This window comes from Triturus cristatus, chromosome 8 (assembly GCF_964204655.1).
Source record: "Triturus cristatus chromosome 8, aTriCri1.1, whole genome shotgun sequence".
Taxonomy (NCBI): Eukaryota; Metazoa; Chordata; class Amphibia; order Caudata; family Salamandridae; genus Triturus; species Triturus cristatus.
This window is the reverse complement of record NC_140591.1, coordinates 15091485-15115550: the sequence shown is the minus strand read 5'-3', so window position 1 is coordinate 15115550 and position 24066 is coordinate 15091485. Positions and strand designations below refer to the sequence as shown.

Genomic DNA, 24066 nt, shown 5'->3' with positions numbered 1-24066 from the left:
CTACTACCATATTTGGTCATATTGTGCTCCGAAGACCTGCAGTTACTTTTTTAGTGCATAGCTCCTTGTAATAGTGAGTATTGCAGTATAATCTAATATTCTCCCCGATCATTTATTTACTTTCTCAAATTAATCTCAGATTTTCTTTATTACTAAAGGAAAACAACTGATTTCCCTCGAAGCTCCACCAAAAGTAAAAAGTTACATGCACAAGCGGCTACTAATTGTACAATAGAAGTCAGTGACAAACTCAAAGAGGAGGTGGAAACCTAGTTAAACCATGATAAAATAGGGAATCAAGGGAGTAGAGGCAAGAGTAGGTTTGGTAGTTTACCAAAGCCAGCAAACCCCATTGGCAACCACACTCAGAAGGGGGTGAGGGACTGCACTAAACCCCAGTTGCAAATGGTTGCAAAACCTGATGCCCCCCTCGTGGCTACTAAGAATGGTACGCCCCAGGATGTTTCCCAAACAGGCATGGCCGAATCGAGCAATAATACTGTACCTCCGTATGTGTGCAAGTTGTTTTTCTTCGAAGAAGTCTTTCGAGGCACAAGGTAGACTGGCTTCTTCTCTTGGTGCTGATGCGCATGGGCATTGACTCCATTGTTAGATTGTTTTCCTGCATGGTGAGTGAGGCTGGACTGTGAAACGAACCGATAAGAAAAGAGATGTCTCTGCATAAGAGGAAAACATATATTAGGTGAAAACTTCAACGTCCACAGGTATCAAGGGTAGGAGGGTGAGCGCATTGAATCTACAGCACTACATGCCACAAATAGATGCTTAAAGGGTAAGTAACAGTTTCTGTTCAAGGCATGTGTGGCTGTAGATACACTTGCTGTGCATAGATTCTAAAGGCGTCCTCCCCGAAAGTGGGTGTGGCAGTTGTTTGGAAAAGTTTACAAAGCACTGCCTGACTCACGTTAGATTGTTGGTTTACTAGAACATCCACACAGTAGTGTTTAGTGAAAGTGTGTGACGTAGAGCAGGTAGCTGCTTCACATATGTCAGCTATTGAGATAGTACCCAGGAACGCCATAGACGCTACTTTCTTTCGAGTAGAGTGTGCTCTAGAAGGAGCAGGTAAAGTTCTTTTAGATTTAGAGAAACATGTTTGAATGCATTTAACTACCCATCGCACAGCATGTCTGCATGCATTAACTACCCATCTCACAGCATGTCTGGACGCATTAACTACTCATCGCACAGCATGTCTGGACGCATTAACTACCCATCGCACAGCATGTCTGGATGCATTAACTACCCATCTCACAGCACAGCATGTTTGGATGCATTAACTACCCATCTCACAGCATGTCTGGATGCATTAACTACCCATCTCACAGCATGTCTGGATGCATGTGCTACCCATCTCACAGCATGTCTGGACACATTAACTACCCATCGCACAGCATGTCTGGACGCATTAACTCCCCATCTCACAGCACAGCATGTTTGGATGCATTAACTACCCATCTCACAGCATGTCTGGATGCATTAACTACCCATCTCACAGCATGTCTGGACGCATTAACTACCCATCGCACAGCATGTTTGGATGCATTAACTACCCATCTCACAGCATGTCTGGATGCATTAACTACCCATCTCACAGCATGTCTGGATGCATGTGCTACCCATCTCACAGCATGTCTGGATGCATTAACTACCCATCTCACAGCACAGCATGTTTGGATGCATTAACTACCCATCTCACAGCATGTCTGGATGCATTAACTACCCATCGAACAGCATGTCTGGATGCATGTACTACCCATCTCACAGCATGTCTGGATGCATTAACTACCCCTCTGGCAATGCCTTATTTGGATATAGCCTTTCCTTTATGAGGTTGGGAAAAAGCAACAAAAAGTTGTTTAGTCTTGCCAAAAGTTTTTGTCCTATTAATGTAGTACATGAGTGTTGTCCTGACATCCAAAGTATGGAGAGTCCGCTTCACAACAGACTCTGGTTGTGGAAAAAAAACAGGTAGATCGATTGATTGAGATGGAAATGAGAGACTATCTTTGGAAGGAATTTAGGGTTGGTGCGGAAGCCAACCCTGTCTCTATGGAGATGGAAGAAGGGTTCTGTAAAAATAAAGCCTGAAGCTCACTAACATGCCTGAGTGAGGTAATGGCAAAAACAAATGCCACCTTACAAGAGAGAAATTGAAAGGGGCAAGTGTGGAGGGGCTCAAATGTAGTGTCCGTGAGTCGTGTGAAGACAATGTTAAGATTCCATGAGGGTGCAGGTAGGACCCATGGTGGAATTACTCTTTTGAGACCTTCCATAAAGGCTTAAATTACTGGTATTCTGAAGAGAGAAATGTGTTTCCTAGTTTGAAGATAGGCAGCTACTGCGGCTAGATGTAACCGTATAGAAGTGAAGGCTAGGCCAGAGAGTTGTAAATGAAGCAAATAACATACAATGTTTTGTATTGTAGCCTTAAAAGGGTCAATCTGTTTGGAGTGACAATAGCAGACAAACCTTTTCCATTTGACTGCATAGCATGCCCGAGTGGTAGGTCTGCGGGCTTCCCTGAGAATGTTCATGCACTTAGGGGGAAGTTTTATGTATCCAAACTCTATGACCTCAGGAGCCAAATCGCTAGATTGAGGGACATGGGATCTGGGTCCCTGATTTTTCCATGGTTTCGCATGAGAAGGTCTGGTCTGTTCAGAGTTTCTCATGGTGAACTAGAGAAAGGTCGAGGAGAGTTGTGAACCATGGCTGCCGAGCCCATGTGGGACCTACCAGGATAAGCATTTGAGACGTGTACCTGAACCTACGAACCACAAATGGAAGAAGAGGGAGAGGAGGAAAAGCGTAAGCAAATGTCCCTGATCAAATCATCCATAGTGCACTGCCGCTGGACTGTACGTATGGGAATCTGGAGGTGGAGTTTGGACATTTGGCGTTGTCCATCCCCGGAAGGTACTCTGCTAACAGGTGGATGCTGTGACAGTCCAACGCCAAATGGTTTGAGAGAGCTGAGACAATTGTGGAGCGTCTGTTACTGTAGGTAATTCATGGCCATCATATTGTCCTTCCGGAGTAGGACAACCTTGTCTATTAGGTGAGGTAGGAACGCTTTCAATCTAGGTGAGAAGCTCTAGGTAGCTGTTGCAGAGACCCAGGTACTTGGTCTCCCACAGGCCCAGCACTGTCAAATCTTGCAAGTGTGCCCCCGCCCCGTGACTGATGCTTCCATTGTAACAATGGCATGCAGAACAGGGTCGAGGAGAGGCCGCCCCTCAACAGGTTGTTGGTGTTCCACCACTGCAGAGAGTGATGTGTACGGTGGCCGATCAACACTAGATCGCATCAATGACCCTCTGTCTGAGACCACTGTTGAGAAAAGCCTTCCTGCAACGGACACATGTGTAGGAAGGTGGAATCTGACTGCATGGTTAACCCCACTTTTTTCCTGGTGTTTTGCTGGTTTTCGACTTCGAAATTGGATGTTCATGTACTTTAGGTACACTCTAGATTGGATTCTGGGGTACCCTTTTCAGTCCCTAGTATATGATATACTATGTACCCAGGGCATAGGTACCCCAGAGGCCTCTCAGGGGCTGCAACATGTATTATGCCACCCCTGAGAGACCATTCAAAATGACACAACAGGTCTGCTACAGCAGCCTGTGTAAAGTGGTGCATGCACCCATTACTTAGATATAGGTTCACTATATCTATCCTTATCACTGCACATATCAACCTATCATTCACCTCTATGGCAGGCCTTAACAATCCTGAAGGCAGGGTGCTGGGTTTTATGTGAGAGGGTGACCATAAATGAGCAGAGCCCCTTTGCAGCTTTCGGAACCTATATTCCAGGGTTGTTTGTGATGCAGCCAAACCATATACACTTAAGTGCATTATAACCTCGCGGTAAACGCTAACTTTAAAGCGGCTGCATGGAAAAATGTTGTGTTTGGTGTCAAACACCTTGGAATCACACCTCCACACCAATAACTGGTGAGGGAGGTATGATTCCACCCTTCTAGAGGGAGTAATATGACAGCACCTGTACATCCGGTACCAACTTCACAGACCCTGGCATCACAAAATGGATGCTGCCAGCAACAGACACAAGTCTGCCCTTCAGCTGCTGGACGAAACTCCGGCAGTGGATGGCTGGACAATAGGTTTCCTGTCACAGGGAGGTGTGACCACCTCCCAGACAGGCTTTAGTGTGTTGGGCCTAGGTGGGTGCACATCCGAGAGTGCTTGGATGTCTGCACTGGGGGCACATTTGGTGTCCCTGTGCATAGTCCAGCTCAAACTGGTTCGGTTGCAGGGGCTATCAGCCCCTGCTCTGGCGTGAAACTGGACAAAGGACATGGGTGTAGCCACCCCTCTGTCCTGACCCTCCCATAGGTGGGTCCCCAGAGTTTGTCCCACCCCTTCCTTGGGTATAAAGTAGGAACCTCTGGCTACGGGACTTTAGATTTACCTGGACGAAACTCTGCTACAGAAACTAAGTACTTCAATTATCTACACTGCGTTGGATGACCGAAGAATCTCCCTTGGAGTAAAGGAGTTACTCCCCTGAAAGGCAGACAACTGAAATGCATCTGACCGGTTTGCATATATGCAACTCCTGAAGGACTCTGGAGATTTTAGCAACACAGGAGGTGGGTTCCTGTGGTCTCTGAGGTTGATCCGTGCTCTCAGCAATTCTGAGATCCGCATCCCTAGTGTGGACCATGCAACCCGAACCCCTGGGCACTGTGTACATTTGCAGCAGCATATGCTTTTTGGCAATCCCTGAGGCTGTGCTTTGGGCTACTTGTAGTCCAGACCCCGAGCAGTGTTTTTACGGAAGATTACCAGCCTACACTCCACGAGCAATCCATGGGCTGATATTTTGTGATTCCTCTAGAGGTCCCTGCGCGATCCCTGGTCCGTCGACCTGTGGGTCCCTGAGAAGGGAACTTTAACTTTCAGTGGGCTTTCCTGGTTGCTCCAGAGGTGCCCTGACTCTCCATTGCTTGGGGAGTCCCCAGGACTTTGCTGGTCCACACTGAAGCATCTTTTCTCTGACCACGTTGGTTGCAGTTGCCAAGGCTTGTTGGTCTGCAATCCGGAAACTGACCCCCCCAGCACTCGACATCCTTCATGGACTCACCTGTGGACTTTGGTCATCATCAATGTTGCCTGGTCCCCGTGGCTGCAGAGTCAAGCTTCACCTCATCTCATTTAAAACACCCGACATCGGTTGGCATTCGTCTATCGTGCCCCTTGTCACTGTGAAGTGACCCAGACCCTATCCCCTCTGCTTTCAGGTTCTTCGCAGCTCCGATCCAGGCTTGGATCACACCGGATACTTCTCATCTTCCTGGCAGCAGCACTTTTTCGCATCACGCCATTGAAATCAACGAGCATTTCCGACACCACTTGACCCCTATGCACCCGGCTCTCCTGGGATAGGTAACGCGGGTACCTCGGTACTCTCAAGAGTGCTGGCCTTAGAACCTTCTGTGTTCTAAAGGTTTTGATTAAAGTCCTCTCCTAAGTGTCCTTAATCTTTAAAATTCCAACCGCGACTTTCCCATAGGATTGTACGGAGCTCGCGCCTGTGTTCTCACACTGCACGCGTCCCCAGTGGGTCCCCTGTGTCACTACCTTGGGTAGTTCCTTGGGGGTGCCAGCGATTCTACGTGCTCTAGGTAGTGTGTTTAGTCAAGTCGTGGTTGTTATACCACTTTCTTAGTATATGGTTTGGTCTCCCCTGGAGCCCGCTGTGTATTGTGCTATTTACTGTCGTTCTAGTGCTTTATTATTGTGTTTCTTGTTCTCTAATCTCAGAAAGAGGTTAGTAGAGAGTGTTTAGTAATAAATACCTACATTTTTTATAAAACTTGCGTGTTTTTCCTTTCATTTGGTCATTCAGGAGGTTATAATCTGGTAAACCAAGCTGCTTTACATTCCTTCGAGACTTAGCTTGAAGGCTGCTCTCTCTCCATAGCTACCACGAGGATAGTTTTCAATAAACGTTGTCTTTAACCTAATCATCAATAAGGGCCATTTGGACTGGTGCAAGGTGCCCACTATAACTAGTGGACAGCATATGCCAAGCCAACTTCTCACATTGCATTCCCGCCACGGACGCATGTGTAGCCTCAGATGAGGTACTACGGCTATGCAGGAGGCCATCACGCCTAAGATGCACATGACCGTCCTCACTGTAAGCTGCTGATTTGGTTGAAATAAGGGGATTAGAGTTTGAAAAGACTGGATCCTTGCAGAATCGGGATAGGCTAGGCCTATTTGTACGTTGAGAAGATCCCCTAGGTAAGGCGGGATCTGTAGGGGTTGGAGGTGGGACTTGGTGACATTGATGGTGAACCTTAGGTGATCAAGCAGATCTATTTTGATCTGCGTGTGTTGAAGAGTGGCAGCTTTGATAAGCCAATCATCTCGATACAGAAACACGTGGACGACCTGTCCGCGCAGGTGAGCGGTGACTACTACAAGGCACTTTGTGAATACCCAAGGCGCAGTAGTCACCCCAAAGGGAAGGACGTTGAATTTGTAGTGCCTTCCACCTACCAAACACCTGAGATTTCGGAGATGTGCCAGGTGTATTGGAATGTGGAACTAGGCGTCCTTTAGGTTCAGCGCAGCCTTGAAGTCGCCTTGCGAAGAAGTGGACGGACATCCTGATGGGTTGTCATATGAAAGTGTTCTGATAGGATGTACTCGTTCAGGGGCCTGAGATCCAGAATGGGCCGTAGGGATCCGTCCTTTTTGGGTATTAGGAAATATAGTGAGTAAACTCCTGTACCTTGCCGATGGATGGGGACGGGTTCTGAAGCCCCTTTAGCAGGAGGGCTTTGACCTCTTCTTTGAGAAGTGTTTGATGTTCCACTGTATGTGCGAGGGGGAATGTTGGGAGGTGTGGCAGTGACCTCCAGACAGTAGCCATGTTGGGTAATATCCAACACCCACTGGTATCAAGTGATGGTTTGCCATTTGGGTAGAAAATTTGGGAAGCATTCCCCGATAGGTGTTATATGGTCAGAAGGAAGAAGAGGGAAGTCGGGGATTCTTTGTGGGTCTAGCTCCTTTTGAGGAGCTATCTTTGCCTCCGCCTCTGTAGGATACCCTGAAGTAACCCCTGGGAGAAGTGTGCTGACCCTGGCTGGGTTGGTAAGAGGTAGACATTTTCAGAGGAGGTTGTTTTTGAACCTCCATGGTAGGAGGGGAGGTGAAAGGAGGCACGGGGAGCTGGTGTTTGTAGTTTCCCCTTTGCTTTTGCCGACTGTGGGGCATATCATCAAGACAATTATCGCTGCTTTAGCGGCCATTTTCGTCCGTAATGCGCCGATAATTGTAACGCGGTATCAACAAGGACACGCTAACAGGCTTTAGCGTGTGTTTCCTTGCATTATCACCCATTTCACTAACGCCATGCATCTCATCACTTATGATGAAGGTTGGCGTTCCCGACTGAAATTCAGCGAAAATAGTCGCTAATACAGCTTCTCACTATCAACATGGATATCGCTAACCTGCCTAGCGACTTAAAAATTTGCGCTAACTGCGTATATCGCTGTTGCTATCCGGGCTGAAGAGGGATGAAACCCTGAAACCGGTCCTAGGATGCTTGTTTCCAGTCCAGGGAGGACCTGGCATGGCAGTTCGGGCTGGACTGTTCCCATGAGGCACAGGGTCAAGACTGATTTGCATATGGCCAGGTCTAAACTGGGGTTGCATGGTGAGCAAAAGAATGATGGATTTAACCCAGATCTCTCGACTGGGGGTGAATGTTTTGATTTGTTCTGCATTCCGTCCATCAATTGTAAGTCTTTTGCTTAATAACAAACTGGGCAAAGTAAGGGCGCGCCTAAATATCCCTCGTGACTCCCCACGACAAACCTACCCAGCGATCATTGCACTAAGTTGTTTATGATTAAACTACCAGTACTAGCATGAGGAGTGAGAGAGAACCAGGAATCATTAAAAACCAATCCTACACTGCAGCAGGCACAGCAGGCATAGTGACTCCTTTCTAAGATCGGATATTCCAGCTGCTAGACGCTGCTCCAGGGGCCCTCAGAGTATATTGAGCTAAGGATGAGGGACTCACGGAGAGCGGGGGGGCTAACCGACCTTGAATTAAGAGCCAGACTCGAGTATTATTGTTCACGTTTATCCTTTTCCAATAGGACCAATTATTGCTTATATCGAATTTTGGGCTTTTTGGGTCACCCCATTAGTTTGTAAGGGTTTGATTCCGGTATGTCACTCTAAAAATCAAGAGCGACGCCGCTAATTGGACAGATAGAAACACAATAAACACAATGTGCACCTTGTGTGAGAGTGAAGTGTGAGAAACAGAGCCTCGGGTCCCTTTCCTCTGCACTGCTTATCAAACTGCAGGTAGAAGATGGATCCGCCCTACGCGTAGACGTGGGCTCAGGTCATACCTGGAGGCAGAGCGGACACTCAACTGACTCCTCTGTATCACCTGTCGTCTATCCGATCGGGGTCTTGCACAGAGTATGGCTTACTAGGAGGAACGTCGGGCAGGACTTGTAACTAACCACAGTAGACTTGTCGGCAGCTGTTCCAGAGGTGCTCTGTGTAGCATATACGTCATGCTTTGGTTTACGCTTGTCCTTTTCCTCTGTTTGTAGATATTATGAATTCGAATGTACAGATTTGACATTTTTTAGATGTTTTTGTATTATTATTATTATATGTATCTAATCTAAGTTTATGTTTTATGAGCTTGGCTTGAGATGATCCTTTTTTGACTTGACTTGAGTCGTTCACCGGGTCCCAGTAAAGAGTACTAGTTAGAGGCTCCAGGAGATTGCTTGACTGCTGATCTGCCGGTGTCTCAGCAGCAGCTGTAGGGTGAAGGCATAGTGTTGGATACTGGGGGGAAATAGTCATTTTTGGATAAGATCTTTGACTTGAACACCTTTAAAGGGAGGCGGGGACTCCGCTCTCCTTGGAGTCGGGGTGCAAGAATCAGAGACAAACTCTGAGGGGGTTTTTGGGGCGTGGGATTGGTACTCTAAGAGCCGGGCTTTGGAAGAGAGGATGTGAGAGGCTCTGCTGGTTTGGGCATCTTCTTTCCTGCATGGAAATGCTTAGATTAGCAGGTTGGAGGGCATCACACATGGGAGGTTTGTAGGGGCGACCTAATACTTTTCTTGACTGAAGCTAAGTAAATAAAAGTTCTTTGAAGGTTGGAAAACAAGGTCCTGATTTCAGAGACGAGGGAGATGAGTGTATGGGGGAGAGGCGAGGGTGGTGGAGCCCTGGGATGATGCCTTCATGAAGGAGGTGAGGGGTGGTCTTGTGGGGTGTCAGAGCACTGCTGCTAAACCGAGCGCAGGGAGAGGCGTAGAAGAGGTGACAGAACGGCATTGGGTCGCTTGGTAAGTTTGCACGAGTCCTTCATTTATTTATTTATTTATTTATTTTTGCAGTTTTGTATAGCGCGAACAAGACCTTTACAGGTATCAGAGCGCTTTACAGTACAGAGATAACGACATAGAAAACATATGAGTATCGTGACCTAGGAGAAGAAAATAACGTTTCGCATACATTAGTGTCACATAGTTACAAGGGAGAATCAAAGAGTCATGTGAATTTGGCTAGAAGAATAGATTTCACTTCTTTTTTTAAAAAAGCAGCCGATGGGTTAAGTCTCGTTTCTTGGGGCAAGGCATTCCAAATCCTGGGCGCTATTCCTGAGAAGTAGCGGTAGTATGTTTTCTTCTTGGCTGAAGCAGAAGAGTGTTGGAGCTCCTAGTGGATCTGTTACCACCAGATAGTACCAATTTCTCCGTTAAGTATCTCGGTGTTTTGTGGTGTAAGGCCTTGTGCGTCATACAAGCGATTTTCAGGTGAATTCTGGCCTCAAAAGGAAGCCAGTTGAGGGCACGAAGGTCCAGGGAGATGTGGCTTCTTCTTTTGGAGCCTGTGACGAGCCTTGCAGCTGTGTTGATTGTGGCTCTTAAGGGAGCTGTCGTTGATCTGGGTAGGCCACAGAGAGCAATACTTCCATAATCCACTTTGGGCAATACTAGGGATTGGACTGTCTGTTTAAAGTCTCTGGCCGGTAAGAAGGGTTTCAGTTTTCTCAAGGTATTAATCTGGAAATTAGCTCCTTTAGTTGCAGCGCTGATGTGTTTCTGCATATTTAACTTATTATCCAAGGTTATTCCCAGTGATTTAGCTGAGTCGATGATGGTAGGTGGGCAATCGAGAGCTGTAATGTGCTTCATCCATTCAAGGATGGTGGTTGTTTGGTTGGGGGGGGCGATAAGGAGAAATTCAGTTTTTAGACTGTTTAGTTTTAGATGATTTTCTGCCAGCCAGATCTGTGTTTTGTGGAGAGTTGAGTTAAGGGAATTGATGTCGTCAAGTGAGTGAACTTTGATGTAGAGTGGTGTGTCATCGACATACATGTGATATTGGATGTTTGACGAGTTGTGTAGTTCTGTGAGAGGTTCCATAAACAGATTGAAGAGGGTCGGAGAGAGGGATGAACCCTGATGTGCTCCCAGAGTGACCGGGGAGGGGTTGGATAATGATTGGTTAATCTTGAATCGTTGTGTTCTGTTTTGGAGGAAGGACGTGAACCAGTTAAACACAGTACCAGATAGCCCCATCCTGTGTTTCAAGAGGTCTAGAAGAGTGACATATTTGACTGTGTCGAAGGCTGAGGATAGGTCCAGCAAGACTAGCAGGCATCCCTTGTTTTGATCCAGAATTTGTAGTGTGTCATCAATTATGTGGGTCATGGCTGATTCTGTGCTGTGTCCTGATCGAAAACCTGATTGGAATTGGTCTAACAGGTTGAAGTGATCTATGTGCTTACTGAGCTGCACATGGACACATTTTTCTAGCAATTTGGCGAGGGTCGAGATGTTGGAAATTGGACGATAGTTATTCAGGTCAGATGGGTCCGCCGATGGTTTTTTTAGGATGGGGGATATCTGACCAACTTTGAGGATGTCTGGGATGATTCCTTGTGAAAGAGAAGTGTTTATAATCCTGGTCCATAGGGGCAATAGCAGTGGCGTGAAGGTTTTTAGATGGGTTGTGGGCGGCTTGAGGATGTCTCCGGCATTGACATGGCATTGACTGGTTTTCTAAGTGATCGCCTATGTCTCAAGATGCAGGACGCCTACAGAGACCTTCTCTTGCTCATATCTTGGCGGTTCTTTAATAGTGCACTGATGCATTCAATTACTGGGTCTTCAGACTTTGAGGGTCATTTAAGGGGAGCCGAGCAGGAGAACCGCGTGAACTGCTGGTTGCATTCAGGGTACTCGCAGAAATAGGATCCACCAACACAAACCTTTAGCTTGATATCCTGTCCATAACATAACATAACACGTGTATTTGTAAAGCGCACTTATCACCCGTGGGTCTCATGGCGCTGAATAACAGATGTTTATTGTCACCCAACTCAATGGTACCTCAAGCCGTCGGGTGAGATTGACAATCACCCCACCCTCTATAGGTAAGGCTCCCCTTACTCATTTACTCACTGTGCAAGGTGCGGAGTAGCATCATTTGACTCCACTCTTTTATCTTGTTGAGGACACATATATATGTGTATACCTTTGGCCATACGTCCTCGCATAAATTAATTATAATCAGAATGCGAGGTGCACTGGTATAGAAGGTGCGGTAATGGAGTGTTCTAAACGGATATGTGCATTAACTATTAGGGACAACTGGCCAATCAATAAAATTCATCAATAGGCTCAGATTGTACCGGGGTTGCGCTAAAATGCATTTAATAGAGTGCAGTCTCCACAGGTTACAAAAGAATGAATTGCGAGCGTGTCGGGCTCGTGCCTATAGCATGGTCAGTTGTTGCCCAAATTAATAAAAGTGTATCCATGTGTGAAAGTACAATGCATACATATATGAATAGTTGTATATGTTATTGATGTATGTACAGGATTATATGTGTGCTGCACAATGACATGCTTTTGAACGTATCTTGCTAAGTTAGCGTGACTGCGGGCCCTAAGCTTCCAGTTGGGACCTTTAACATTGAGCGTGAAAGTGGGGTTCGATGTATTTTCCTTTCCAGGTGCACACACAGCATTCTCAGCTAGTGAAGGAACATTGCATTCTTGAGATAGGGAGGCGAGGAGGAACCGGCGAGGTCACTTACATGGAATGAGAAGAGCAAGGGAGTTTTTAATATCTGTCGAAGGGACGCCTCGGAAGCGGAGACTGCCATATGGGAGTATCGGACCAGCACCGAGACCCTTCATGGGAAATGAAATGAAGGAGGTTGAATCATGGGAGGGCATGTGTCTCGAACACTCTGTGTGTCTCTTATTAGTGAACCTACTTTGCACTCAGACAGAAGCCTCTAGACTTCGGGAGGCGCGGATCTCTCCTGACTTCGGATTGTGGGTTTGTGCTGTACACGATCCTTTATGTACAGAACTTCTACAGAAGTTCTGGTGCTAACGCACTTCTGGCTTCTGGATTAATAGGGTTTCCTTAACTCTTAGTTTAGTGCAGAGATAGCCAGATCCTGTAAATCTCTTCCATGTCTGGAGAGAAGGATCGAAGCCATTCGTCCACTCATCAGATTTTATTCTTAATTTCCTGCATTGCAATTACGGATATCTCGATTTGTCCTTTACTGCTCAGGTCCAATCTTGTACCTCAATGTGGTCTTCCCTTAATAATCCTGTATATTTACAGTATGTTTTTGCGATTGATTTATAATACCCTGGCTTTGAGTTTATGATAAATAAACTTTAGCTTCAACTTTAAGATGCGGACTCTGACTCTCAACGTGTGGTCACACTGGTCCCACTGGTTATGGAATCTAAATGTGTCAGTAGCCCCTTTGCTTCTCAGGCTACAACAAAGGTCCATTGACGTAGAGAAAACTGAAAGGTTGGCCTGGAGCTTCACCAGGCCCATCTAGCAAGGGGGTTGCGCCGTCACCCAGCCCATGTTCAGTAAGGAAGAGAAGGCTTCTGCTGCAATAGGCTGGTCACATCAGCCGCTCCCTCCTCTCTTCCTACTAGAATGAATTTACAACCTGATTTATTTCCAGAAGATGGTCAAAGCCTGGGCACCCTCGGCCTCTCCCATGCATCAGCCGTCCATTTCAGCTGCGATGATCCTATCACGCCTTCCGTCGAGGGAGTCCTATCACAGCCCTCGCCCACTCTCATGCAGCGCAGAAGCAGAGAGAGAGACCACACACCTCAAAGAGGTGGCACAGAGTAAGGGGGGCTCCTCGGCTAGAGGGATTCCTTCAGGGGTTGTCATAGCCGAGTGTTTCATCCCAGTTCGAGCCAAAGGCATGCTTGGCTTTCTTGCTGAAAAGTAATCAGCCCACGTTACTCTGTACAGATTGTTTTTAGACCATAGAGCGCCTGATACGTCCAACAAATAGACCAATCAGAGACCTTCAGGACCCAGCCAAGAGTAGAATGGGGGGTGGGGCAGGGAATCCATTATAAGGAACACCCTAAACTAAGGGATTTAAAACCCTCCCAGGCAGAGCTTCAAGAGCTCACTTGCTAAAGTGCCAAGAAGTAGAAAGTCAATACTGTCACAAGCGACAACTCTCCCACAGCAGAACACAAAGATTCCTCATACAGAACCATCCATTTTAGACTTCTCTGTCTGTCTTTTTCAGTTCCTGTGTCTGAGCCAGAGGTGGAAGCCACTTGTGCTCTTAACGGCACCGTCCGGCTCATCTGCCTCGTGGCCAATGGGACAGCGCCCTTGTATTCCTGGAGTGTGAATGGGACTCAGCAGAACGCCTCAGGTCAAGAACTTACCATAGATGCTGCTGTGATGGCCACCGTCACCTGCACCGCCAGGAACCTGATCAGCCAGAGAGAAAGCCGGCCTGTAAATGTCACCTGCACTGGTAAGAGCAAACATTCTATGGGCCAGTGGCCTGTGTTTGGACTCATCTGCACACTGTCTGTGAAAGAGGTTTGAAACAGTAGTAAATCCACACCTGTGAGAGTACGCCAACCAAGGGTTACTAATGAACACTGTTTGGTATTAACAAGCATTGGCAGTAGTAAGCCTTCACTTTGTTTTCTTACTTTCTTCTGTTTTCCATGGTGAATATCTCCACTTTACCCCCAAGAAGTCTTGGGGTGTGTCTGTTTGCAACCAGGGAAGAAGATCTACTCCCTCTTTGTGCTACGGAAAATCTCCAACCCTTTGTAGGGAAGGAAAGGGTCTGAGAGGGGGTTCTGGATGCCCACAAAGTCACTAGGGTGTGAGCATTGAATTGAATGAATGAATGAATGAATTCCGATTTATACCGCGCTACTAAGCCCAATGGGCGTCAAGGCGCCTAGCCAAACAGAGCTAACTGGATGAGAGATGAGGGAACTTATTGGTAGGCCTTTGTAAAACACCAAGTCTTAAGTGCCTTCCTAAAAAGAGCCATAGAAGGTTGGGACTTAATCTCCAAAGGGAGAGTGTTCCATAAAAGTGGAGCAGCGATGGAAAAAGCTCTGCTGCCCCATCTAACCTTCCTGGAGCGAGGGACCACCAGCTGATTAGAGTCTGAGGAGCGAAGACGTCTACTGGGAATGTAGCGAGTCAGCAAGGACCCCAGAGCGTCAACGGGGCCAGCCAAAAGGGCTCTGTAAGTCAGGCATAGCAGTTTAAATGAAATCCTATGGTGCATTCACAAAGTCTCAAAGCTCACCAGCATCAATCCACTCACACACCGTGCCTTGTGGCCTTGACTGTTGTCTAATTGTATTCAGACACGGTGTACCTTTAGTAAGAAGTACATATATTTACACTTCCTAGGTATCTCTTTATGGATCCTAAGAGGCAGAATTGCATCAGTGGCAGGACAAGTCCGAATCTTTGTAAGGTCTCCTTCCTTCAGCCCACATGTTTCTCAAGAATGCTCCCAAAAGCTTCAAATGACTGTGCACTTTCACTTATCAAATAATTTCTTTGAAATACTTCAAGACGTTTTCTACATTGTAAAGGTTTATTATGAAAGTTTAAAATAACAAGTGTAATTGTTAATACTTGTGTCTTATTCTAATAGTATTTCTAATTGAAGGACAGAGAGATAGATAGATAGATAGATAGATAGATAGATAGATAGATAGATAGATAGATAGATAGATAGATAGATAGATAGATAGATAGATAGATAGATAGATAGAGAGAAAGAGAAAGATAGATAGATAGATAGATAGATAGATAGATAGATAGATAGATAGATAGATAGATAGATAGATAGATAGATAGATAGATAGATAGATAGATAGATAGATAGATAGATAGATAGATAGATAGATAGATAGATAGATAGATAGATAGAGAGAAAGAGAAAGATAGATAGATAGATAGATAGATAGATAGATAGATAGATAGATAGATAGATAGATAGATAGATAGATAGATAGATAGATAGATAGATAGATAGATAGATAGATAGATAGATAGATAGATTACTTCATGAGTTCCTTTCCCGACTGTCCAGATTGAGATCAGAGTCTTGTCAGTGCCTCTTCCCGGATAGAATCCAGTTTCGAAGACTGAAAGTAATGAATTGTCGTCAATGAAATGTGACATCTGGGCGAAGCCTGCTCTTTCTAGAAGTTTGCCCAGGAATGGTCCGTCTGCTATAGGTCTGTGGTTGTCGGGGTCGTGAGCGTCCAGGTTAGTTTCCTTAATAATGGGCGTGTCTATGCCTTGTTTAAGTCTTCTGGGGAAACTCCTGTGGATCAGGAGTTGTTGGGAGTTATTGATGAGTTATTGATGAGTGTTCTGATGGGGATTGTTGCAGAAGTTGTTAAAAGAATGTTTTTGAAGATTTGAGATGGACAGGGTCAGAGGGGCAGAGGGTCAGAGGGCAGCGGCTGGTTGTTCCCTTTGACAAGATCCAGTTGTTGATTTTTCTTTGAAGGAGTGTGGAGGCTGTGTTAGATTCTCCTGGAGGGGTTTGTTGGAAGTGGGTTGAGGCTGTTGGTTTTTTTGTTGGTTGAGTAATAACCCAGCATGTTTGCTTTAGTTGTGTAGGGCCACATGTATCAACATTTGTAATAGCCATTACGTAATTATGATTTTCTGCGAATTGAAATTAGGTCATCGCTATTACAAATGTAGGAAACTCCAAGAGTCTCATATAGCGATTCGCAGGAGGTCGCAAATCGACCTACCTCATTAATATTAATGAGGTAGGTCACAATTTGGGACCCTCTAGGAATTGCTAAAATCACAGAGATGGTGGCCAGCTGGGGTCAGCAGACACCGTGTCCGTGATTGCTTTTAAATAAAGCACTCTTTTGTTTTTTAAATGCAGCGCATTTTCTTGAAAGGAAAACAGGTTGTGTTTACAAAAAATAAATGAAAGATTTCTTTTCATTTTTTAGGAGTAGGCAGTGCACTGCCTGCTCTTAAAGAAACGTTTTTGCATACATTCACAAAGGGGGAGGGGTCCATTATGGAAGGCTCCCACCTACTTGAAGTAGGTGGTAAAATGCAAATGTTTTGCAATTGCATTTCGATCACAAATATTCCTACATACTGATGTGACTCAAAATGGGTTCGCGATTCGCTATAAGGAAGGGCCTTGCCCTAAACACGCTCCTTCCCAATAGTGAATCGGTAATCCATTTTGCGATTTGGTAATAGGTTACCGAATCACAAAAATAGGGTTTGGTACATTGGGAAAGCCTTTTTTCCAGTCTCACATGGCCCAATTCGGCGAATCGGGCCATTTTTTTCCTTGGAAAAGGTACATACATGTGGCCCGTAATGTTTTGACAGTTTGTCACAAAAATCTGTGGAAGTGAGAATGGTACATTCCGTGCACTGTGGCTAATTAATTTCTGTCAATTTTTTTTTAAAATGATTTATTGATAGATTTTTATAGTGGGTTCAGCTTGGATAGTATAATTTTTTTCCCTTTTTTACTGTTGATTTGTATATTCTGGTATGTCTGTGTGGGAGTATTTTGTCTTGAGATTTGCTTGTTTTTTAGCCAGTTCTGTTAAAGATTATCAATTTGTTTTTTGATCTTTTTTAATTCTGTATTCATCCAAGGGGTTGGTTTTCTTTGTTATGTGTGGATGCTTTAAGTGGAATTGAGAGATCACAAGCTTGCTGGAGCCATCCATAGAGTGTTAGTACAGAACCTATTGTTGGAAGTCAGCAGGTTTTCTAGTTCCTCCAAATTCAGCTTATTCCAAGTTCGATATGTAGCTGCGGGTAAGATAAGTTTATCCGGAATGAGTTGTTGTGTCTTGTGTTGGAAAGCGATCAGGCAGTGGTCTGTCCGTGTGACTGGAGTCATCCTTTGGAACGAGAGTAGGTCTGGGGTGCCTAAAGTGACGTCTAAGGCGTGTTCTGCGATGTTTGTGGGGTTGGGAATGAGCGGTTGTAGGTTGTGTGTGTCTAGGCCAGCGAGGATGGTGCTGGGTGAGGCATATTAGGTTTGCCAAACCATATGTTCAGGTCACCAAGAATGCGTGGTAGATTGTAAGAAAGTTAGAGATTGTGTCTAGAAATGTGGCTGGGGATGTTGCATTGCTAGTTGGTGGTCTGTAGTGAAGGAGAAGGTTACATGAAAATATTGTGGCGGGGTCGCATCTGACAACGAAGGCCTCACCACCCTGCAAAGACAATCCTCAGCTTCCGTGAGACCTGTTCTTTCTTGAAATATGATGACAAAGCTGCCTCCTCTTTTACCTATGCCTACGTCGTATGTGCGCCGAAGACAAGCCCGTCGCACCTGGACCACGTCTAGCACTAGGACCCCCGGACCTCATCAGAGACTCAGCTACCCCAGCACCGCACTCAAATCCCTAAATATTGGAGGATCCAGTGCCAAATGCTGCTCCCAAGCACCAAGGAACACGGAAGGTCCATTCGCCCGCCAACTCTGCAGTTTCATGTGCCACACCACCACACCCACACCCACAACCCTTCCCACAACCCCTAGAACCAGCTCAACTGCATGCTAATCAGTGTCAGATCCCTCAGCAAGCGTGCCATGGAATATGGGACACCACCGCCAAACCATCTTCACCAAAATCTGCCCAAGCTAGCCTCAGACCCTGACATAGCGACCACAACTCACAACAGCTACAAAATGATCCACAAAGACCACCCACTCAAACCTGGAGGAGGGATAGCAATCATTCACAAAGACTCCATCAGACTCACCACCACAGAAGACGACTCGACTCCCATCATGGAACATCTCAATTTCCAAATGCACGTGAATGCCAATACAACCATCAAGTGTACCCTCGTTTACAGACTCCCAGGCCCCTGCCCGGCTTTCTGCATCGCCGTCACCTAAATCATCGCCCCCTAGCCATCGAATCGAATGAATACTTCTTCCTTGGAGATTTCAACTTTCACCTCGACGACCCCACCGACACCAACTCCGCCACCCTCCTGGAGACCCTGGACAACATCACCCTGACACAAATCATTACCAGCCCCACACACAATGCCAAATATACTCTCAACCCCATCTTCACCACCAGTGACAGAATCCGGTTCAGCCACACCTTCAAAGTCACCTGGACAGACCACAGCATCACCCATTTCACCATCGCAGACACACCCCAGCCCACCACCACACCATACACCCTCACACAACACAGCTTGAACAAAGTCACGCAATCCCCCAGCCCCACAACTTGAACAAAGTCATGACCCTCCTCAGCCCCAAAACTCTCCACACCATAGATGACGTGAACCAGGCCACCCACCCAGAATTTCTCAGACTGGATCACAGCCAGAGCAGAAAGCATCACTCCCAACAACCCACCCAACACAAGAGGTCCAACAAAACTCACCACCTGGTTCACCATTGAACTCCGGACCTCAAAAAGAGAATGCAAACGAATGGAGAGATGATGGCGCTCCAGCAGAGACCCCACAGACCATGCTGCACTAAAGTCCGCCCTCAGAAAATATCACCACTCCCTCAAAGAAGCCAATAAAGACACCCTGGCCACTTCCATCAAAACTAGCAGCAACCACTCGAAGGAACTATTCAACATCATCAGAGAATTCTCCACTCCAGCAGCCATCAAAAATCTAATACCACCCAGGACCTCTGCTCTGCCTTATCCAACCACTTCCACAATAAGATAGCAGACATCTATGGCAATTTCACCCTCAACCAAGGGAACTCATTCCACCTCACCAACTGGAACCCACTCAACACCAAGACCACCGTGACCACCATGGCTTCCATAAACTCAGGGACTCCAACAGACCCGTGCTCACACCACACTTTCAACCTGGGACGGCAGGAAATCTGCCCCTCTCACTTACATCCTCAATGCGGCCATCAACACCACCACCTGCCCGGAAACATGGAAACACGCAGAAATGAGACCTCTCCTAAAGAAAGCCACAGCAGACCCCAACGACCTCAAGAACTACCGCCACATCTCACTCCTCCAATTTCCTACAAAGGGTCTTGAGAGTGCCATCAACCACCAGCTCACAGACCACCTGGAGAGAAACAACCTATTATAAGCCTTCCAGTCCAGCTTCCGAACCAATCACAGCACCGAAACAAACCTCACAACCGACAACGGATGACATCAGAACCATCATCGACCACAGAGAATCAGCTCCCCTTATTGTCTTCGACCTTTCCCTGGCATTTGACACTGTGTCCCACTGCATCCTGGTCAACAGACTTTACCACATCGGCATCAGCGGCAACACGCTCAAGCTGATCACATTGTTTCTCACAGGATGCATGTAAAGAATCTGTCTACCATCCTACACCTTCGAACCCAAGGACACCATCAGCGGCATCTGCTAGGGCTCCTCGGTCCACCCCACCCTCTTCAACAATTATATGACTCCGCTTGCTAACATTGTCTACAAAAAAAACTCGCCAAATGAGAAGGACTGAAAAACAAACATAGAGTTCTGTGCATTACATTTGGAAAATTCGGAATTTAAAACGCTGTTCAAATGACTTCAAGCCTAGGGAGGAAAAACCCAAAGGGTTGTAAATACTGCCCTCACCCACTAGATAGAGGGATGCTTCATCATTGGGCTGCTAACACACCCTAGCGCAGACCAACGCTCAGGGAGGAGCGCAATTCTTTTGTTTTAGAGAGAACATTTTTCTCCTTGAAAGGGTTCCCAAATGCAGAGAAAGAAGGAATATTAAAACAGTATTAGTGGATTGCCCTAACTTAATATATTCTGGGCCACCATTGACAGGATTAAAATAAGAAAGGGTATATTGGAGAGATTATGTCTTCATTTCCCTTACTGCCAGTATCAACATGTTTCAGCCTCTATTAACTGCTCCGAGGGGTCATAGGCCTTCTTCTGGATACAGATCTCTATGTTTTTCGCAATCCCTCCTAATAGGACATACCTAAAGGCAGGGATGATTAGTGCTGGCAATACTTGCCTACTTGTCGACACACTCGAAGCATGTTCCCGGTGTTTCACTGTTGCCATTCTCAACACTGGGTATGAGTGGGGACGTTCTCCTGTAGTCACACTTTCTTCAAGGAGTAACATCACCGTCCACGCCACTCTCGGCCCTGCGACGGTCAACAGCCACAGACTCAGCATCATCTCATACGCAGACTACACCCAACTCATCCTCGCTCTCACTGAAGACACTTCCACCACCTGAGCCAACTTCTGGAACACTATGACCAACGTCGCCAACTGGATGAAGATCAACTGCCTCAAACTGAACACGGACAAGATGGAAGTGCTCATCTTCGAAAGAAGCCCCTCCCGTTGGGACAACATCTGGTGGTCCCCCGCTATCAGACCTGCACTGACCCCCACCACCCACGCCAGGAACCTGGACATCATCTGGACAGCGAGCTCTCCATAAAACAGCAGATTCACGCAGGAACCTCCTCAAGCTTCCACATCCTCCAAATGCTCCGCAAGATCTTGAGGTGGATCCCGCCCAGCACAGTAACCCAGGCCGTCATCAACAGCTGACTGGACTACGGCGACGCTCTCTATGCCGGAATCACACACCAACTTCTGACATGATTTCAGACCATCTAAACCACAGCAGCCAGACTCATACTGGATCTCCCAAGACAGTCAAGCATCACCCCCACCTCAGAGACATCCACTTGCTCCCAGTCCCCAAGAGATGCCACTGCAAGCGATTCTGTGCCTCAGTTTAATGGCCTGGTGAAAAAGCTTTATGAAAATTCTATGCCATGTCTTCCCCAGCCATGATGCAGTTATGAAAAGTAAGTCAGGTTCTATGTCTATCAATAGGTTGAATATTAGGTACTTGGTTTTTAAATAAAAGTAGCATTTATTAGTAGGCAGTCTCAAGCATGTTTGTTGGAGGTGGCGTGAGTTTGTGCTGTAGTAGAGTGAGTTTTGTCCTTTGAAGATGTGAGTGGCGTGCTGTTGGTGTTAAATGTAGGAGGACAGGGAAAGTCCTGTTCTTGTTTATCGGTATCTTGCTCCAAAAGGTTTAGAAGACATGTTTTGGGTCTGCATGTGTGGGTGGTGGTAAATCTCATTGAAACTGAGGGGTTGGACTGTGGATTTGTGTCTGAAAGGTAGACTTATTCTTCCATAGACATGAGGATGCGGGGTTATGAGCAGTTGTGGAGTTATTTTCTTTTGCGTATGTTGAGGTGTAAGGTGTACGGCTTAGGAATGGTTGTGGCACATGACGGTCATGTTTTATGGCTCTGAATACAGCACAGGAAGATAGATAAATGAGTAAGTGCTGTGGTGTGTTTTCAGATTGAGAGATTGCTGTGTTTGTTGCATGGAGAGTGTGAGGTAGAGATGGGTTTAAATGTGTTCTTTATGTTGGTATTGAAAGCAGAGCGAATGCTTGTAAGTATGTTGGGATGATTTGGTGTTGTGAACGTGTGCAATTTAGTTTAGATGCATTTTGTGTCTATGGTTTTGCGGGCTAGTGTTATCTGATATTTTGGTAATGACTTTAGGTGTGGGTTTTGAGTGTGATGGACTGGTGATTTGTGTATGTTGAAGGAGAAGAGATTGAGTGTGAGTATAGTCTCTGTGTAGTGTGAGAGTGGGTAAGCAGGGGTTGTGAGAGACAGTTGTAGGCTGAGTAAGGGACGGTTTTGCTTTCTTGGTGGAGGGGAGTGTTGAAAGAGTGTTGTCTTTGATGCTGTGTGAGAAGCAGAGGAGGGTTGTGTGGTAAGGTGGTATGAAAGAAGGTTGAAGAAAGGGTTGAGACGGGTGGCAAGAGCAATGTTAGCCATAGACAGAGGGTAGTGGAAGGATTTTGTGTGGAAAGGGTGGGAGTTTGTGAGACTGGAGTGTGGTTTGTGGGTTTTTAGTATATAAGCATAATAAATATTTGGTTGTGTTGCAGTACAGTGGTTTGTGTAGGAGCGTCTGAATGTAGGGGTAGACGGGTATGAAGGAGTGAATTATACAACTGGGTAGTGTTTGTTGAGTGAGTAGAGGGCGCATTGGCCCTGTTTGTCGGTAGCGAGAGGTGTATGTTTCTTGTGAGCTTGTTTGGTTGGTTATTTTTGTTTCTTGAGGAGTGGTTGTAGATTGTGAAATGGGCAGCATGCCTGGCCCTCGGCCCTTCCTGGCCCAAACAGGCAACCACCCTTGTTCTCTCTGCCCTGAGCCTGGACTTCCGGGCTGAGCCATCCTGGTGGGAAGGCTTGTAAAGGCTGGTGATGAGGGTTTGTGACCCTGCCCCAGCCTCTTAGGCTCAGTTACAGATTCAGGCAAGTGCCTGCCCAGCAACCACTGAATGAGTGCCCCTGGAGTGGGGTGGTCAGCTTTCTAATCCACAAGCTGTGTCTGGAAGAGAAGATGGGATGAGGAAAATGGAGGAGAAAAAACTGTTAGCTGCAGTAAACGTCAGTCAGCCGCAGGCAGACTACACAATTTTCAAACGTTTACAATCAACACAAGCACAGTTTGTCACCACAAGCGCTGCTATATCAATCTACAAATGCACTTTGATTACAGTCTAAGGAGTGCACAGCTGTTGGTCTGATAAGCACAGCTCAAGTAGTCAGAAGTCGCCCGTGAGTGGTAAAAGCAGGGGACAGAGAGCGCAGAGGAGAAGCAAACAGAGGCAAACAGAGGCTGTTAAAAAGGGGAAAGCCCAGAAAACAAGCATTGAAAATGCAATAGGTCTCGCCTTTGATTAGGTTAAAGCCATTTGCTTTGCTAATGGTATTGTTAGGCAAAGCAAATGGCTTTAATTTAATGGAAGGCGAGACCTATTGTATTTTTAATGCTTGTTGTTTCCTGTTTCTATGGATGATGCATTTTGCAGCACACAGAGAAAGAGGAAGTCACCTCTAATGATTGTTCCCTTCTTGAACAAAAACAATTTCCCCACGACGCAGGTATCCTTGCACCATGGTGCAAGGGTGCCTGCGTCGGCGCATATGGTCACCTCACTCACCCTGCAGTCACTCCTCTTACCCTACTCTCAAACTGTTGCATCACTCACCGTGCACTCACATGGGCACTTCTGCCACCCAAACAGCACAGAGGGTTAATGTACCTGCTACAAAGAACGTGTACCATGCAGATCACAGAACTGAGTGTGAGTAAACTATGAGTAGCGCTATAAAAAAATGAAATGTTCGTCAGCAAGGTGCTATAGAGAGATGAGGTGCATTGTTGGCGAGTGGTAGTGAGGGAATTCATGGAGAAGGAGGAAATGGGGTAGGGGCACCCAAAAAGACTGTAGCACCGTGTGCGACCAGTGCTAGGTCCAGCCCTGGCCGGGAGTCCCACCCTGTTACTCGGTTTGTCACATAATGCTGACCACAGACCACTTTGTCCTGGTTTCCGCGGCTCACGGTGCCTTCTCCGTAAGGGGCAATGCTGAGAACTTGCAGCTGAGCTGGTGAATACTTAGTGAAATGGAAACGGGAGGGCGTGTTGTGCCGTCATGAGGAGGGTGAGGAAGGGGGAGGCGAGGGGGGGCGAGTGCTTGAGGGAGGCAGGTTTCTGAATGTGCCTCTTCAGAGACTGCTGATGTTTCTCCACCTCAGTTCTGTTTTCTTTAATCTCCTCCACATTCCCAAGGGAGGGGGTGAGTGCTAG

The 24066-nt window shown here is 46.4% G+C and overlaps 1 protein-coding gene across 2 annotated transcripts in view; it reads left to right on the top strand.

Annotated features, from left to right (window-relative positions):
* The window catches only part of LOC146799842 (pregnancy-specific beta-1-glycoprotein 7-like), a 400772-nt gene that overhangs the window by 93285 nt on the left and 283421 nt on the right, over positions 1-24066 (top strand). For both annotated transcript variants that reach the window (XM_085620734.1, XM_085620735.1), the window contains exon 5: positions 13664-13900. In XM_085620734.1, the coding sequence (XP_085476860.1) occupies positions 13664-13900 (237 nt within the window). The remainder of the gene's footprint in view (positions 1-13663; positions 13901-24066) is intronic.